This window comes from Poromitra crassiceps, assembly GCF_964638095.1.
Source record: "Poromitra crassiceps genome assembly, chromosome: 3".
In the NCBI taxonomy this organism is placed as follows: Eukaryota; Metazoa; Chordata; class Actinopteri; order Beryciformes; family Melamphaidae; genus Poromitra; species Poromitra crassiceps.
Window position 1 is genome coordinate 74,858,685 of NC_139625.1, and position 17,067 is coordinate 74,875,751.

At 46.7% G+C, this 17,067-nt stretch overlaps 1 protein-coding gene across 2 annotated transcripts in view; it reads right to left on the bottom strand.

The window, feature by feature from the left end:
- Positions 1-17,067, bottom strand: part of agap1 (ArfGAP with GTPase domain, ankyrin repeat and PH domain 1) — a gene marked incomplete at its 5' end in the record, with an annotated part of 348,600 nt that overhangs the window by 14,171 nt on the left and 317,362 nt on the right. For both annotated transcript variants that reach the window (XM_083634203.1, XM_083634202.1), the window contains 2 exons: positions 15,294-15,516; positions 16,328-16,418. In XM_083634203.1, coding sequence (XP_083490329.1) covers positions 15,294-15,516; positions 16,328-16,418 — 314 coding nt within the window. The remainder of the gene's footprint in view (positions 1-15,293; positions 15,517-16,327; positions 16,419-17,067) is intronic.

The window sequence follows — 17,067 nt, forward strand, 5'->3', positions numbered from 1 at the left end:
CCCCTGTGCTCCTACAGAACCCCCTGTGCTCCTACAGAACCCCCTGTGCTCTGTTTTCATCTGTAAGAGAAAAAAGAAAGAGAGAAGGGAAGAAAAAGGGAAAGAGAAGGAAGAGGACAAGAGGCTGAAATCAATTAGCCTTTCCTAGCTGCTCGTTAGCTGCCCTTGGATAGGCACAGATAATTAAACGGGGGTGGAGGGCGGGTGAGTAGGTCTGTGTGTGTGTGTGTGTGTGTTGAGGGGGTGGTGGCTTGGCCTGTAGTCAGATATGAGATTGGACTAGACAGAGAGAGGGGGAGAGAGAGAGATGGCGAGTTTAACTGGGAGAGAAGTACAGAGACACAAAAAGAGGGAAAGAGAAACAATACAAATGATAGAGAGAGAGAGAGAGAGAGAGAGAGAGAGAGGTGCAATGGGCCAAACCGATGGGAAGCTGATCCCTTGGCTGAAACGCTACGCCTCAGCGCTGCCATGCAGATAGAGAGAGAGAGAGAGAGAGAGAGAGAGAGGTGGAACCGGAGAGATAAAGAAAAAAGAAAAGGGGAAGGAATAGAGGGAGGGACAAATAATAAGGGACACCTTCGTTGACCATCAGTTTCACACAATTGTCCTTTTTTCGTTTGTTAGTGAGACCAGTGAGAGATCAGCTAACTCGGATTCACCTGACCAGTCTAGTTCAAGGGTCTACTGCAGGCAGGGAGTTCTTTCTTGAATGTTAGAATACAGCAGAACCAAATGAGTTTATTCTAACACAAAACACTGCAGCTGAAGGCAGGTGACCCACTAAGAGAGCACAGATCACGTTCAGATAATTTGATCATTCATTCGCTGTACATGTCTCCTTGAATGCACAGAGGACAGGATGTGTACTTGCTCTCAAAAACGGGGAGAAAAAAATGACAAAATCTATCAAAAAGGCATAAAAACGGACAAAAACAACATAAAACTGATCAAAAAAGACCAAAAAAGGACAAAAACTGAGAGAAAATCACAAAGGATCAATAAAATATCTATCAAAAACGGACAAAAAAATGAAAAAATTATAACTGACAAAATAAAGACACAAATTTACAAATGAGATAACGCACACAAAAGATAAATAAATAAAGCTCTTGCTTAATCATGTCCAGTGTTGGGTGGTGATGTTCCAGTAATGTGATCACTTTCTTCAGTAACGAGTAGTTTAAGGGATTACAATTTCAAATTTACTACGTTATAGTTGCTAATCCCAGCAATTTAAACGTTTAAACTGTGCTACTTAAACCTGAAACCATCTTCAGATCTAGTAATGGAACTAGATCATGACTTTGTAAATGAAAGTAAGTAAAGAGTCATTGACTGGAAGATGTGATGTGATGACTAAAACCACAAAAAATTCAAGCTTCTGATGCTAAAAAAAAATCCAAATAAATAATAAATAATAAGCAAATTTAGCTTCTGAAGCTGAAAAATTTCAGAAAGATAAAAAAAAAAAAAGCTTCTGTTGCTATGTTGCATTTGTAAGTTTGTAGGTGACCCTTTGGCAGAGTTTACCATTGTTCTCCTATTATGAACATATTATGTTCTCCTATGATGAACATCTATCTGGCTTGCTGACAACCACAAACTGCCACAATGTAAATGCAGCATATACCCCCCTCCACACACGCACACACGCACACGCACACACACACACGCACACACAGACGCACGCACGCACACACGCACGCACGCACACACACACACACACACACACACACACACACTCCTGTCACCTATCAGAAAGAGGTGACGACGGCAGTGACCCGGCGACTCAGGGCTCGTGGCTGGGGGAGCCATTGACATTTCCTACTAGATTAGCTGGATGCAGATGAGTGGACCTGCCTGAGTGAGAGAGAGAGAGGGGGGCAGTGATGGGCTTTCTCCTGACCAATGCTCCGGTGGGAGAGGAAGAGGAGGAAGGGAAAGAGAGAGAGAGAGAGAGAGAGAGAGAGACACTAGACTGGCAGTTAAAGAGAGTTCAGAGATAAGGAAAGATTCAGAGAAAGCAAAAAGTCAGAGAGAAAGAGGTAGAGTAGAGAGAGAGAGAGTAAGAAGAACAACAGTAGAAGAGAGCATGAGAGCATAACCAAGCATGTCGTGTCTTCTGATAGTCATTTAGTGGACACGGAGGTGGATTCAACTATGGAGGAACTTCACCATATCTCTCTCTCTCTCCTTGCTTTTTAATATTCTGTATCCGTGTCCTTTGTTGTTTTATACAGAACTTTGTGTTTGACCCGTTTATTAAAAGCAGTTTGTAAATGACCCCGGCTTTGATTTGACTGTGGGATGACATTGTTTCTATAGTGTGTTGAAGCATGAGTCCATCACCTGGAAGACAGATCTTAGCCCAATGTTTAAATTTTTTTTAAACTTTTATTCTACTACAGTGCAAAAGACATGAGGGGACCTTGCTTCAGTTTGGGGATGTCTGGGATCGATGACACATCTGCAAGTGATTGCTGTTGTGAAAAGCTTGTGCATAATTTTACAACTTAAAAATCTGTGTTTTTCATCATTATTCCTGGCTGCTAAATCAAGAATTGGCCTCATGTCCTTGCTAAGACTGGCAGGAATTGCACTCTTTTATTGAAAAGAACATTTATTGAATTGGCTTTTAAACAAACTTCCGCCCATTCGTTTGATTTGGATTTGGTACATTTCATGCTAACAAATTATTTTATTTCTGCAGCATCAAATACGTTCACCCTCCACCGGCCGGGCGAGGGAAGTAAAGTCGCCTCATAGCTGTAAACAGAGAGGAAATACAATAAAAGACAAGAAAATAAAAGAGGCTAACTTGACTCGAGTGACAGTTTCACATGTGTGTTTAGCAGCCGGCCGCAGCCAGCAGTGAACCCATTCAATCCAAACACATTACCCACAAACACGAGGACTTGTTCCACCCCCTTTCTCCTTTTTTATTGTATGAGCAATTTGCCGACTGAGCCAATTAGCCGAGCGGCGAGCTCTTACCATCAGCGTACACATTCATTTGTGGTGTAGCCGCTGGCTGGAGGCAGGCAGACAGGAGAGAGGCCTGCAGACGCACAGAGTCACGCATGTAGAGAGCAATATTTATTTCTTCATTATTCAAATATATTGGGGGGGGGGGGGGGGGGGGGTAATGTGATGACTCAGGCATAAAGAATGTGCATTTAGTTTGTGCTTTTAGCCTGCATTAGCATAGCCTCGCCGTGATGACAAACGATGACTGGCCGGTGATTGGCTCATGTCAGCCGGCTTAATGTCAATAGTAAATTGGAGGGCTTGTTAGGCGAGTTGGGGGACGCGGTCACAGGCAGCGGCGGCGCAGTCATGTACAAAATCATGTCTATTAGGACTAATTTAATCAAGGCTTCCCTTTTACACATGAATTAGAATGTAGGGGCCAATTATTTTTCAACGTTTGCACTGGCCCTGCCTGTCAGGAGGCTCTCCCTCTTTCTCTCTGTGTGTGTGTGTGTGTGTGTGTGTGACTGTGTGTGTGTGTGAGTGTGTGTGTGTGTGTGTGTGTGTGTGTGTGTGTGTGTGTGTGTGAGTGTGTGTGTGTGTGTGTGTGTGCTGTTTAACATGCAGGCCGTGGGCCCGTCTGTAGCCTATCAGCAGGGGCTGTAGATAATGGCAGAGAGATGATGGCAGCCAGGCAGGATCAGCTAGTTAGCCAACGCAGATGAAACAGACCTCCGCACTCGCATTGCCTCAATCTGCACACACTGGATCACAGGGGGCAGCACGCGCGCGCGCGCGCGCGCGCGCACGCACGCACGCACGCACGCACGCACGCACGCACGCACGCACGCACACACACACACACACACACACACACACACACACACACACACACACACACACACACACACAGACAGACAGACAGACAGACAGACATATACACACACGGACAAGAACACAAGCACCTACAGATAAAAAAAATAAAATACGGTAATAATATATTTTTGACCAAATACCTCGATTTCGATATTGCGACAATATCGTAGGGATGGCTGCTGCTTTAACAAAATATTGACACAATGAGATTTCTGATAAATAATCATCAGTAATGTGGATATAATGACAAATTAAAGTAAAGGCAGAACCAGGAAAAGTCAACCCTTATGCCAAATCACCATAAGACGATATCTAGCCTCATATCACGATATATTGCCCAGTCCTACAGTAAGACACATACTGTATACAAACAGGACCACCACAGTCAGTACATGCACACACACTCTTAAACACACGTCTTGAGCTTTGCATGCAGTCAGATACTTGCATACATACAGCATACAAAGCATACCCAATGTACAAATATGAATTTACCAGCACACACACACACACACACACACACACACACACACACACACACACACACACACACACACACACACACACACACACACACACACACACACACACACACACACACACACACACACACGTTGAGCCTGTACATTAGGTGCTGTAGTCTAAAGATAACCATGTGAGAGTACATCACTGACTGGCTGTAATTAATACAGCTGAGTATGACTTTAAATATCTATTACTAATGACATGAGCTCCCTGGTCTCCTGTGGAAGCAGAAGCACTGGAGCTGTTTGAGCTGTTTCAGATGGCTGTGATGTGATGTGGCACGTGTCGGTCACAAATGAGACCAGTCCAATCTGTGTTATGATCACAGAATTGGGGGGGGGGGGGGTGAGATGCGAATGATACGAGCTTGGGGTTTTATGGGGTATGAGGCAAGGCTGCCCCCTCCTTCCCCCCTCCGTTCCCTCTGACTCTGGGGGGCAATTATCCTGTGATGGTGGGGCACCTCCATCTGGTCCCTTGAGCCCAATCCCAGCGCCACGTCGGGGCGACGGCAGCACCTGCACCCCGGCCCAGATTAAAAGCCCCCAGTCTCATTTTAAATCCGTTAGCGCTGCTGTCCTTTTCTACAAGACTAATCTGTTCCCATAAAGGGCCCTTATTCTTTCCCTCTCCTGGCTCCCAGCGCCCACAGACCTGCTGCTGAATTATTACTGGCCAGGCATTCGTCATGAGGGCCCCGCTGTTAAGTGCATGGTGGGGTGGGGTGGGTGCTGCGATGTGTCGCGCCGCAGCGCACCCTCGTCTGTGCTGCGATGTGTCGCGCCGCACCGCACCCTCCTCTTTTAGCCCCTGGTCCCTGCTCATTTTTCTGCTGTCTAATTAACCCATTGATACCTGATGCAGTATTTGTGTGTGTATCCCTTTAAGACCGCGAACCGCGTGATGCGGTTAGCATTCGTCTTAAAGGGATACACACACAAATTAGGGATATACTGTACACGCAAATGCTGCATCAGGTATCAATGGGTTAAGGTGCGGCCACATATCTCCACCTCCTCCTATTGTTCAATCTGCACTCTCACCCCAACACAAACACTCCTGCTAAGACCAGCATCTATCTACCTCGAGCTACAGAGCTTCTACACCAGCATCTATCTACCTCAAGCTACAGAGCTTCTACACCAGCATCTATCTACCTCGAGCTACAGAGCTTCTACACCAGCATCTATCTACCTCTAGCTACATAGCTTCTACAGACGCAATCATCTTCCTTGGCTATTTCATGATAATATTGTACAATTAATATTGTCAGGGTCTGAGTTCAAATATTACATTTTGTGTTTATTTATTTGAGGGACAATGCACATTCATGAACATTACTGTAAATGTGGCTGTTAGCTAGATGGCTACTGTAATTTTCAACTGCTGTCCCGCCAGGCACACGCACATGCACGCACACGCACACACACACACACACACACACACACACACACACACACACACACACACACACACACACACACACACACACACACACACACAGACACAGGGCCACTGACGTGAGTATTAACCCTAACATACATGTCTTTTGATGGTGGGAGGAAACCGGAGCACCTGGAGGAAATCCACACGAACACGGGGAGAACATGCAAACTCCACACAGAAAGGACCTGGGACAGAGTCACTGTGCTGTCCCGTGTTGGGAACTAATTGGTTTGAATATTCATGTGGGTCGGTACAATTATAATCAGCGACAATGTAGTCAGCAAATTCCTCCTTAGGGTTGTTAACGGTATCTAGATCTATCAGTAGTACATTTTGACAGTTGAAAATAAACTTACATAAACATTTCAGTAACATTAGCAACATTTGATAGAATAGATCATTCTCCTGAACGTTTCCACATCTGGAAAATACTACGGTCAAATTCAGACTTTTTCAGCTTTCCCGTGTCCATAGGTTCTCCGTTTCTATCGTGACCAAACTCGGGATTGGAATTGGATTGGATAGCTTTCCAATCCATAATCTGCATCCCAGCAGCACACAGTGAAAAGGCTATGAGCTCCACAGAGGAGAGTGTGTGCATGCAACCAGGCAAAGATGCTGACCCTGGACGACAGGCTGCCAAAGCTCGGTGCTCGGCGGGGAGGAGGGGTGGGCTTACGAGGACAGAGGAGGCCCAAGGGACAGAAGCGATGGCCGCCAACCACCTCTCCAGCCCGGTGGCCAGGAGGCGGGATTAGCAGTGCTGTCACTTCCTAAGGCTAACACGTGGTGTTAAACAGTTCCTTAGCGGGCCCTGGGTGCTGGCGTCCACGCGCCACTCGACAGATCATTAAAACAATGAGCCGCGGCGGCGGAAAAGAACGGAGGAGCGAGGGGTGCTGCGGCGGCGGGCAGAGCGCCCATAAATAGCAGGCCCCTCAGCGGTGGCGCCAGCTGGGACACGGGCACCGGTCGACCGCGCCAGCTGAGGTGATGACGGCTGACCGCGGGCGGGCAGGCAGGGGTTAATGGGAACGTTTAGAGGCTGAGGAGTCTTTTTGTGGTTTGTTGCGCAGAGAAAAAATAACTTGGAACAGGATGTCCCTCTTCACTATTGCCCGTCTGCACTACTGACGCACGTCACGAAAGATTTGTTTTCATACACAGGGGAAACGAATGTGGCAGGACATTGTATTTGCAGTAGGGATGCACGATATTAGATTTCCCCCCCTTCTGATATCTGATATCCCCGATATTTTCCAACTCTTTTTATATTCGCACATGCTTTCCACCTCATTTGCATTAAGTCTCTCCTGTACACATTATAACTACTCTTATGGTGATGGCCCACTGGCAGATGCAGACATAAATACAATGTTTTTCAAAATGTACACGTTCACTGGGCAAAATAAGAAAACGACTTAAACTGAGCCTACGTAAATAACGTAGAGTATTTAGTCAAGCTTCGAGCATTTGGGCAGAATTACAGCTTCATTTTATCGGCCTGTCATATCAGCAGAAATTTTTGTTTTGGGCCGATGCCGATATTTCATTTTATACAACAGTTATTTCCGGCCAAGCAATTTGATTGGACAAGAGGGACCCTAGCCGTGCTGATATTTCACGTGGCACTTCACTGTGTGTACATCACTCCGCTTCACAGCTGTTCTAAACGTTTCCTTGATTAGGCTGCGTTCAAACAGCACTCGCAGCCTCGCACCCAGGGACAACAATATGGATTTTTTTATTTAGCCTTTATTTATACAGGTGAATCACCTTGAGACCTAGATCTCATTTTCAAGTGCGACCTGTTCAAGCAGCATCCAGACAGAAAGTTACAGTAACAAAAGTTGACAGACAGTATGACAACAGTATACAGTACCAGTACAGACAATAAATAAAATAATCAAAAGATTTCAAGACGAAATGAACCCAACGGAATGCAAGTAGCGCGAGGGTCGGAGAGATGTTTCAGAGTCTGAAAACAAATCTCGTCTGAGATGACAGGGTTGAGAGGCGGACCATAATAGCGTGTCGATGATTTGATTTGACAATTCTGGGGACTGGCTTTGGCATTGGCCAATCCTGGCGTGTTCCGCCCCCAAATCGAGTGGGATTCAGCGTGTTGTGGTGCTACGTGGGTGGGATCCGCCGAGTACCAGGCAGCCAGCTGCTTCTGTGTGGAACGGAGCGGACAATCCGATGCATGAGTGCTGCTCGCCCGGAATCTCCGAGGGGCGACCGCTTTAGACAACCAGGCTCTCTGAGGCACGCGCCAGTTACGTTAACTTGAGAAGCATTGCAGTAAATACAATATTCCTGGAATGCGAGTTTATATTCCTGGAATGCGAGTTTAACGAGCCAGTTACATTTCTTTGCATTCTTAGACATTACTGTTTGCTTTATTTTGTATGTTACATACAATTGGCCAAGTTAGTAGTTTGTAATCTGGCAGAATTTCTAGCCCATAAACTGACACTAGGCACCATTTTCTCCTTCATTTGGAGGAGAACATTTGAAATGAAGATTGACAGCTGCCATGTCGTGATATGATTGGTTGAAATGGGGTAGAAATTTGATAGTACTATGTGACGTCAGCAAATTGTAGATTACTGTTATGAATGAAATCTTGAAAAATGAACTTTTGATGTGAAAAAGTGTGAAAAACTAAAGAAATTTGATTTTTGCGATTTTTTTGGAATACATTATTAAATAGGTGCACTGAATACCCACGTATTTGAACTAAAATAAAATAAACATGTTTTTTTTGTTTTTTTGGGGGGCGGGGGGTGGGTTCAGCCGACTTTAACCTTAATTATGGTAATCTGACATCGCTAACATTATCTTAGCTAGCTTGCAGTCGGGAAACTGCAGGCAGCAAGTTTACCTGTTGTTGCTTGCTTGGCAACACTTGGTAGTAGTGCAATCATGAGGGAACTGTTTTTGTTGGCGGAGATGAATAACAGACAGAAATCATCTGTTGTCGCAAATTACTTTTTCTATTATTACTATATTATTATTATATACTTATTCTATTATTAGAATTATAGTATTACTTGATGGATAGCTTTGCTGTACAACTGTTGTATAAAAGCAATATCACACTCGAGGACATGATGTTGTTGTCTAATATCGGCTGTGATTATCTTGGACAGAATCACAGCCGTGGCGATATCAGACAACTATCTCTGTGTGATATCATCCTGTATCCCTAATTTGCAGCAATGAGCTCAAGCATTAAAATGATTAGTGTGACAGTTTCTGTTCAAGTGTTCAGCCAGCTTCTCCTCGCTGCTGACGTTAATAAGACCTGGACCAGCCGTCGCTACGGGCAGACACCGCACAGAGCGAGGGATGAGAGAGACAGAGTGAGAGGAGGAGAGAGGGAGGGGAGGAGGAGGAGGAGAGAGGGAGGGGAGGAGGAGAGAGATAGAGTGAGAGAGGGATGAGAGAGACAGAGTGAGAGGAGGAGAGAGGGAGGGGAGGAGGAGAGAGATAGAGTGAGAGAGGGATGAGAGAGACAGAGTGAGAGAGAGAGAGAGAAGAGAAAGATAACGGGATGATGACAACAGTTGAGACGGCGTTAGAGCTCAGCCCTGTCACATATCTCACAGGAAGGGGGCGGGGCCCGCCAGGCTAGGTGAGATCGCTCCCAACATAATTCCTCCCCCCGGCCCAGAGAGGGGAGGGGAGGAGGAGAGAGGGAGGGAGGGAGGGAGGGGAGGAGAGAGGGAGGGAGGGAGGGGAGGAGGAGGAGAGAGGGAGGGAGGGAGGGAGGGGAGGAGGAGGAGGAGAGAGGGAGGGAGGGAGGGAGGGGAGGAGGAGGAGGAGAGAGGGAGGGAGGGAGGGGAGGAGGAGGAGGAGAGAGGGAGGGAGGGGAGGAGGAGAGAGGGAGGGAGTGAGGGGAGGAGGAGGAGGAGAGAGGGAGGGAGGGGGAGGAGGAGGAGGAGAGAGGGAGGGAGGGAGGGAGGGAGGGGAGGAGGAGGGAGGGAGGGAGGGAGGGGAGGAGGAGGAGAGAGGGAGGGAGGGAGGGAGGGAGGGGAGGAGGAGGAGGAGAGAGGGAGGGGGAGGAGGAGGAGAGAGGGAGGGAGGGAGGGAGGGAGGGGAGGAGGAGAGAGGGAGGGGAGGAGGAGAGAGGGAGGAGGAGGAGGAGAGAGGGAGGGAGGGAGGGAGGGGAGGAGGAGGAGGAGAGAGGGAGGGAGGGGAGGAGGAGGAGGAGAGAGGGAGGGAGGGAGGGAGGGGAGGAGGAGGAGAGAGGGAGGGAGGGGAGGAGGAGAGAGGGAGGGAGGGAGGGAGGGAGGGGAGGAGGAGGAGAGAGGGAGGGAGGGAGGGAGGGAGGGGAGGAGGAGGAGGAGAGAGGGAGGGAGGGGAGGAGGAGGAGGAGAGAGGGAGGGAGGGAGGGAGGGAGGGAGGAGGAGAGAGGGAGGGAGGAGGAGAGAGGGAGGGAGGGGAGGAGGAGAGAGGGAGGAAAAATGGAGGTGTTTAATAGTGACTGTCATACTGATGTGCCTCCCTCCCTCTGCCTCCTCCCCTTCCTCATCTCTCTCTCTCATCCCTCTCTTCCTTGCTCTCATCCCTTCAGTCATCCCTTCCTATCCTCCTATCCTTTAGCCATTCCTTCCTTCCTCATCCTTTCTCTTCATCTCTATCCCTCCTTTGCTCTCTCCATTACACCGTTTCTCCACCTTTTCCCTTCCATCAACTCCTCTTTCCATCCAAATACACACTCTCTTTCACTACCCCTCTCTCTACCTTTCTCTATAACTCTCTCTATACCTCCCTCTCTACATCTCTCTCTATACCTCCCTCTCTACATCTCTCTCTATACCTCCCATTCGTCTGCCCCTCCTCCCTCTTGTTACCCCTTCCCTCCCTTTTCCTATCCATTCCTCCCTTCCTCTCTCCTTCCCTCCATCCTTTCCTTCCTATTTTCCCTCTCGCCATTCTTCCACTCGCTCCCTCGTTCTCCACTCCCTATATCTATCCTCTCGTCTCTCTCTCTCTCTTTCTCCCCTCCCTTCCTCCTCTCCCTCCCACGTCTTGCCATTCCACCTTCATCTCTCTCCCTCTATCCTCCCCTGTCCTCCTTTCTCCCATCCCTCGCTCCACTCTTCTCCCCCCCCCCACCTCCAAACAGGACCTAATTGGGAGGGGAGAGAGAGAGAGAGAGAGAGAGAGAGAGAGAGAGAGAGAGAGAGTGGGGGGCCAGACCTTGACAGACAGGAGGTCAGCGTAATTGCTGCTGGCCATATTTAACATTAAGATAATCAGGCCATTAATTACCCTTTGGATCATTAAATCAGCCACTTGCAAAATGAAATTTCGGCCTCTATTACTCACTTGAGAGACCACGAGGGGAGGGGCTTTTTCCATCTATCAGTCCCCACCCCCCTCCCTCTCTGCCTGGACAAAGCACTGGCCTTTACCCACACCTCCACCACCTCTCTTTACCCACACCTCCACCACCTCTCATCCCACACTGTTCTTCTTTCAGGTGGGGGATGTAAACCTGAAACCAATCTGGATTACTTTAATCGCTGAGGGGCAATAAATTAGAGTAGTTTATTTCCAGTGCAAATATGAGTAGGGATGCATGATGATATCGGTATCGGCCGATAAAGGCTTTAAAATAAAATATGGACATCAGCCAGATACTGTATGACATTTCTGCCGATATGACAGGCCGATATCATCCAAGCTGTTTAAGTAGCATGTATCTTACAGTTTTGTTTGAAAGAAAACGTTACATAAATAAAAATATGGTATGTTTTACATAACCTAAATTGACGTAGTTTTCTTAGTTATTTATTTTGCCCAGTGAATGTGTACATTTTTAAAAGCAAATTTATGCCTGCGTCTGTCAGTGGGCCATCAGGATAATAATAATGTGTTAATTCCACTACAGGAGAGACTTGATGCTCTCTAACATTTCCAATCTATAAATACCACATCACGGATGTATACCTCCACCAACAAGTGAGCTGTCTACATCCATGTCTGTTCAGACGTTCAGACTCATACAAGCACAAAGGCCTTGAAGCCCACAGCACAGTGGTGTGGCCATTCAGCGTTATGGCACTTTAGGCAATGTTTGGGAGTATCTCAACAACACAGCTGATCATTTTCAACATGGAAAATGGTCCTACCCCAAAACCACCCACATCATCCCAACCACCCCCCCTACCCACCCTTCCAACCTCTACTCTCTACGACCTTCCTATACCTAGCTGCAGCCCCTTTCCCCTAGCCCCACCCCCTCACTACGGCCCTTCCCACCACCATACCTACAGTATATAACCCTCATGCTTTGCTGTTTGTTGTGGTCTTGCAGGCTGGAGTGTCATCACAGAGGAAAAGTGAATGCAGCCTGCCTCACTGACAGCACACACACTTTCTACATGTCATTTCACACACTCACTAGCACTCCATAAAGCTGTCATAAAACCTCCACGCCTCTGTGTGTGTGTGTGTGTGTGTGTGTGAGAGAGAGAGAGAGAGAAAGAGAGAGAGAGGGAAGGAAGGGATGAGAGACAGCAGAAGAGACAAGGAGGCAGAGAACGAGAGAGGACGGGATTTGGATGGTAGAGAGAGAAACAAAAAGTTAGACAGAAATACAGCGAGACCCAGGTTCAATTCCCGGCAGGAGCACTTCAGGCTTAGTCAGACGTGGGGAATTGGCCAAGTACAATTGGGGAGAAAACGGGAGGAAAAGCAAAAAAAATGTAATCCAAAAAAAACAAACAAAAACAAAGACAGGAAGACAAAGAGAAAAAGAGAAAAGCAGGTGAAAAGAGAGAAGAGACGGAAAGAAAAATGACAGGAGAAAAACGAAGGCAGAGAGAGAGAGAGAGAGAGAGAGAGAGAAAAGAAAGAAAGAGAGAGAGAGAAGGGATTTATGGGAGGGGGAAATGGCAAAGAGCGAGCCACTTAAGGAATGGTCTGATAAATACTATCGACAGGAGAGAGAGAGAGAGAGAGAGAGAGAGAGAGAAAGAGAGAGAGAGAGAGAGAGAGAGAGAGAGAGAGAGAGAGCGGTGGAGCGTCCCGGGTTAATTGAGATAATATTGACCCCCTCCTCTAATCTCTTTGTGGGGGAGGAGGGGGGAGAACATGCTTCCCAAATACATAAATAAATAGCTACATGAGCAACAATAAATGCATTAGCCCACTGACGGAGGAGGGCTAATGGAACTTCAATACGCACAGATTTGTGTGTGTGTGTGTGTGTGTGTGTGTGGTTATGTGCAGAGTAATTATAAGGTGCTTCTGTTGACTAACGAGCGTAGGGGGGGTTGGGGGGTTGGATGGGAAGTCGATCTTTATGCGGACGGCAGTCGGTTCTAATTTGTTATGATGGCTGCTGGCTTCCACAGGGCCGCGGCTGCCCGATAATTGCACGCCAAGCGCACACACGTTAATACACACACACACACACACACAAACACACACACACACGGCGATCAACGCCGACGTCACGCTAACGTTCACCGATTTGTTACTGTCCCCTGTAGTCTGCAATGTAGCCCACTGTCCCTGGTTTAATTGCGAAGACACACACATGCACGCACATGCACGCACGCACGCACACACACACACGCACACACACTTATGCATGCACAGACACAGGCATGCGCGCGCACGCACGCACACACACACACAGTGTTTCAACCATTTCTGTCAATACCCCCCCCCCCCTCAACAAATCCAGTGCAGGTCCCTGGAGCGGACTCAGTTTACCTCTGAGACACTGAACCACTGCCCCCTATCTGCAGCTCTTGGCAGTGCAGAAATACATAATGAATTCTCTGAGGAAATCACACTGAATGGGGAGAGAGAGAGAGAGGTACGGGACTCGGGAGCGAAAGAGAGTAGCAGAGACAAAATGAAGATAACCTCATAACATCAGAACTTAAACACGGCTACAGCACTACTACTACTACTACTATAACTATTGCTATTACTTCATATAGTCACTATACGAAGTAATAGCAATAGTGTATACTGCCACTGCTTCTACTACTATTCTTACAACTACAATGACTGCTACCACAACTGCTACTACTACCAGTACTATTACCACTACTGCTATTCTTACTCCCCCTACTATTCAATTTAACTTTACTGCCATCCCCCCTCAAACTCAAACAATATAAACAAAACTTATCTTGGAGTCACCACACATTCCAAATAGCAGAGCAAAAAATGGTAACACTTTCTAGGTGGCCAGAGATGGGAAGTAACAAAGTACAGATACTTTATTGTTACTGTACTTAAGTAGGATTTTCAGGTATCTGTACTTTATTGAGTATTTATTTTTCGGACCACTTTTTACTTTTACTCCCTCCATTTTAACACAAAATTGTTGGTCGAGTGTCGGGTGTCCCCCCCTTTTTAGCTGCGACCAGCAGCTCTATAAGTAGGGATGCAAATTCATGAAAAAGGTGAATGATGCAGGGCAGACACAAACCCCCTCAAAATACTTCACTTAAGTGCCCTATGTTGGATCAAAAAGGTCACTGTCACCTAAAGGTGACTAGTTTGCATCCCTGTATGTTGGTTGGTCCACAAAAATCAGAAACCCACATATCTGGTCGCAGCTATAGAGAATTAGCGCTTGTTTAAAGGAACACTCCGCCTATTTTCAACCAGCTTTGTATCATTAGAACATCAGTAGTATATCAGAAAACTGTAAACGGTTTTGAAGTCTGTCATTTAATTTGACAGTTATTGAGTGTTAAAGTGTGGACCAGTGACATCACTGGTCCACACTAACTCAAATTAATAACTCATTAACTCAAATCAACTCTCAATAACTGTCAAACTATTCATCATTCATCTAGTTTGACAGTTATTGAGAGTTGATTTGAGTTAATGAGTTATTAATTTGAGTTAGTGTGGACCAGTGATGTCACTGGTCCACACTTTAACACTCAATAACTGTCAAATTAAATGACAGACTTCAAAACCGTTTACAGTTTTCTGATATACTACTGATGTTCTAATGATACAAAGCTGGTTGAAAATGGGCGGAGTGTTCCTTTAATGAAACTGTATCTCTGTAAAAACAAACAGGGTGTGTAGGGTACGCACATCCAAAACAAGACACAGAGTCAAAATAAGGCAGCTATGGTGCAGCCCTATCCACAATGCTGACAATGATGTCATCGCTCTGGCTTGGGGCTGGGGCATGACATCAGTCATACCCACAGAACAGACATACACACCGTGCTCGGCCACCAATCGACGGTTGTGGGGCTGGGGCCCACAGGACAGATGGTCCGTGCCATAACGGACGGAAGGACACACAAAGTCAGTTATAGAAGCGGCTGCACCACTTAAAAATTATGCGAAGTGTTGAAATGATAATTCTAAAGAAAAATGCTGTTCTGGCTCCTACAGTGTTCTCCTAGTGAGACAGTGGGGCGTACCTGCTGGTTCCTACAGTGTTCTCCTAGTGAGACAGTGGGGCGTACCTGCTGGCGTCGGGTGTGGGCTTGAGGCGTCCCTGGGCGTTGGCCTCCCACACGCTGTTAGCCAGCTCGTTACCGATGGCCGACATGACCTTGATGAGCTCCAGGGGCCACTCGTCCAGGTCCAGGGAGCGCACACGTGATAGATGGGTGCCCAGGTTCCTGTGGATCCCCGAGCACTCGATGCAGATCAGGGCTCCCAGGTTCAGACTCGCCCAGTCCGGGTCTGCATGGGAGGTGGAGAGAGAGAGCATCTCTGTTAAACGATATCATAATGCTGTTTTGTTTTAGCTTCTCTGGTGTCTCCCTCAGTCAGGATAGTTAGTCAGGGAGCAACGTCCACAGAGCGAGAGAATCCATCACACTTTACTGTCACATCCATGTCTTTGTATTTAGAGCATCTTTGTTAGCCGGGTTTCATTTCAAGCTAGGTTTGACACTGGAAAGTTCGGATTTTAAAAATGAATAACTGTTAAGACAAATTGAATGACATACCGTATGCTTTGCAAAATGATTAAGGGAAATGTAAACTAGACATAGACAGAAGTAAAACTCTAAATGACACCGGTCTTGTCTTGTTCTTACTTAGGCAGGGATGTAGTTCAAGGAATAGTTCACCCAAAAATGTAAATGTTTCATCATCTACTCATCCTCATGCCAAATTGAAACCCAGGTGAAATGTGTTCAGAGTTCCAAAACAAAAACAGCCAAACAATCTGTGAATAGAAAGACCTGCACACCATTATGTGTTGCAGATCAGTCAGCTGTAGTTCAGATTGTCACTAAATGATGGTGTAAATAAATATAGGTATTTTTGGAACTCTGAAGAACTCTGGTCCCCACTGACTTCAGTTGTTTTGGAGAAGGCTGCTATGGAGTTGTGCTGGCAACCTCCCTGTGTGTTATATGGACAAACTTCACCTGTGTTTACACTGGCATGAGGGGGAGGAGATGCTGACAGACAGAATTTACATTTTTGGGTGAACTACTCCCTTTAACAGGCTGGGAGTGAATGAGTTAATGCTGTTAATACTCACTCTGGGTTTCACAGTCCGCACAGCGACTGTTTCCCCGTATGCTTCTGACAGACTGCAGAGCCATGGCCTCTGTCTGGCTGGTCAGACGAGACTGGAGGAGGGGAGACACACAGTCTTTATATACTGTACACACAAATACACAAACTAGCACACACCAACACACAGAGGTACACACTCACAACTCACGTACTGTACATGAACCCACAGAGGTACACACTCACAACTCACATACTGTACATGAACACACAGAGGTACACACTCACAACTCACATACTGTACATGAACACACAGAGGTACACACTCACAACTCACATACTGTACATGAACACACAGAGGTACACACTCACAACTCACACACTGTACATGAACACACAGAGGTACACACTCACAACTCACATACTGTACATGAACACACAGAGGTACACACTCACAACTCACATACTGTACATGAACACACAGAGGTACACACTCACAACTCACATACTGTACATGAACACACAGAGGTACACACTCACAACTCACATACTGTACATGAACACACAGAGGTACACACTCACAACTCACATACTGTACATGAACACACAGAGGTACACACTCACAACTCACATACTGTACATGAACACACAGAGGTACACACTCACAACTCACATACTGTACATGAACACACAGAGGTACACACTCACAACTCACATACTGTACATGAACACACAGAGGTACACACTCACAACTCACATACTGTA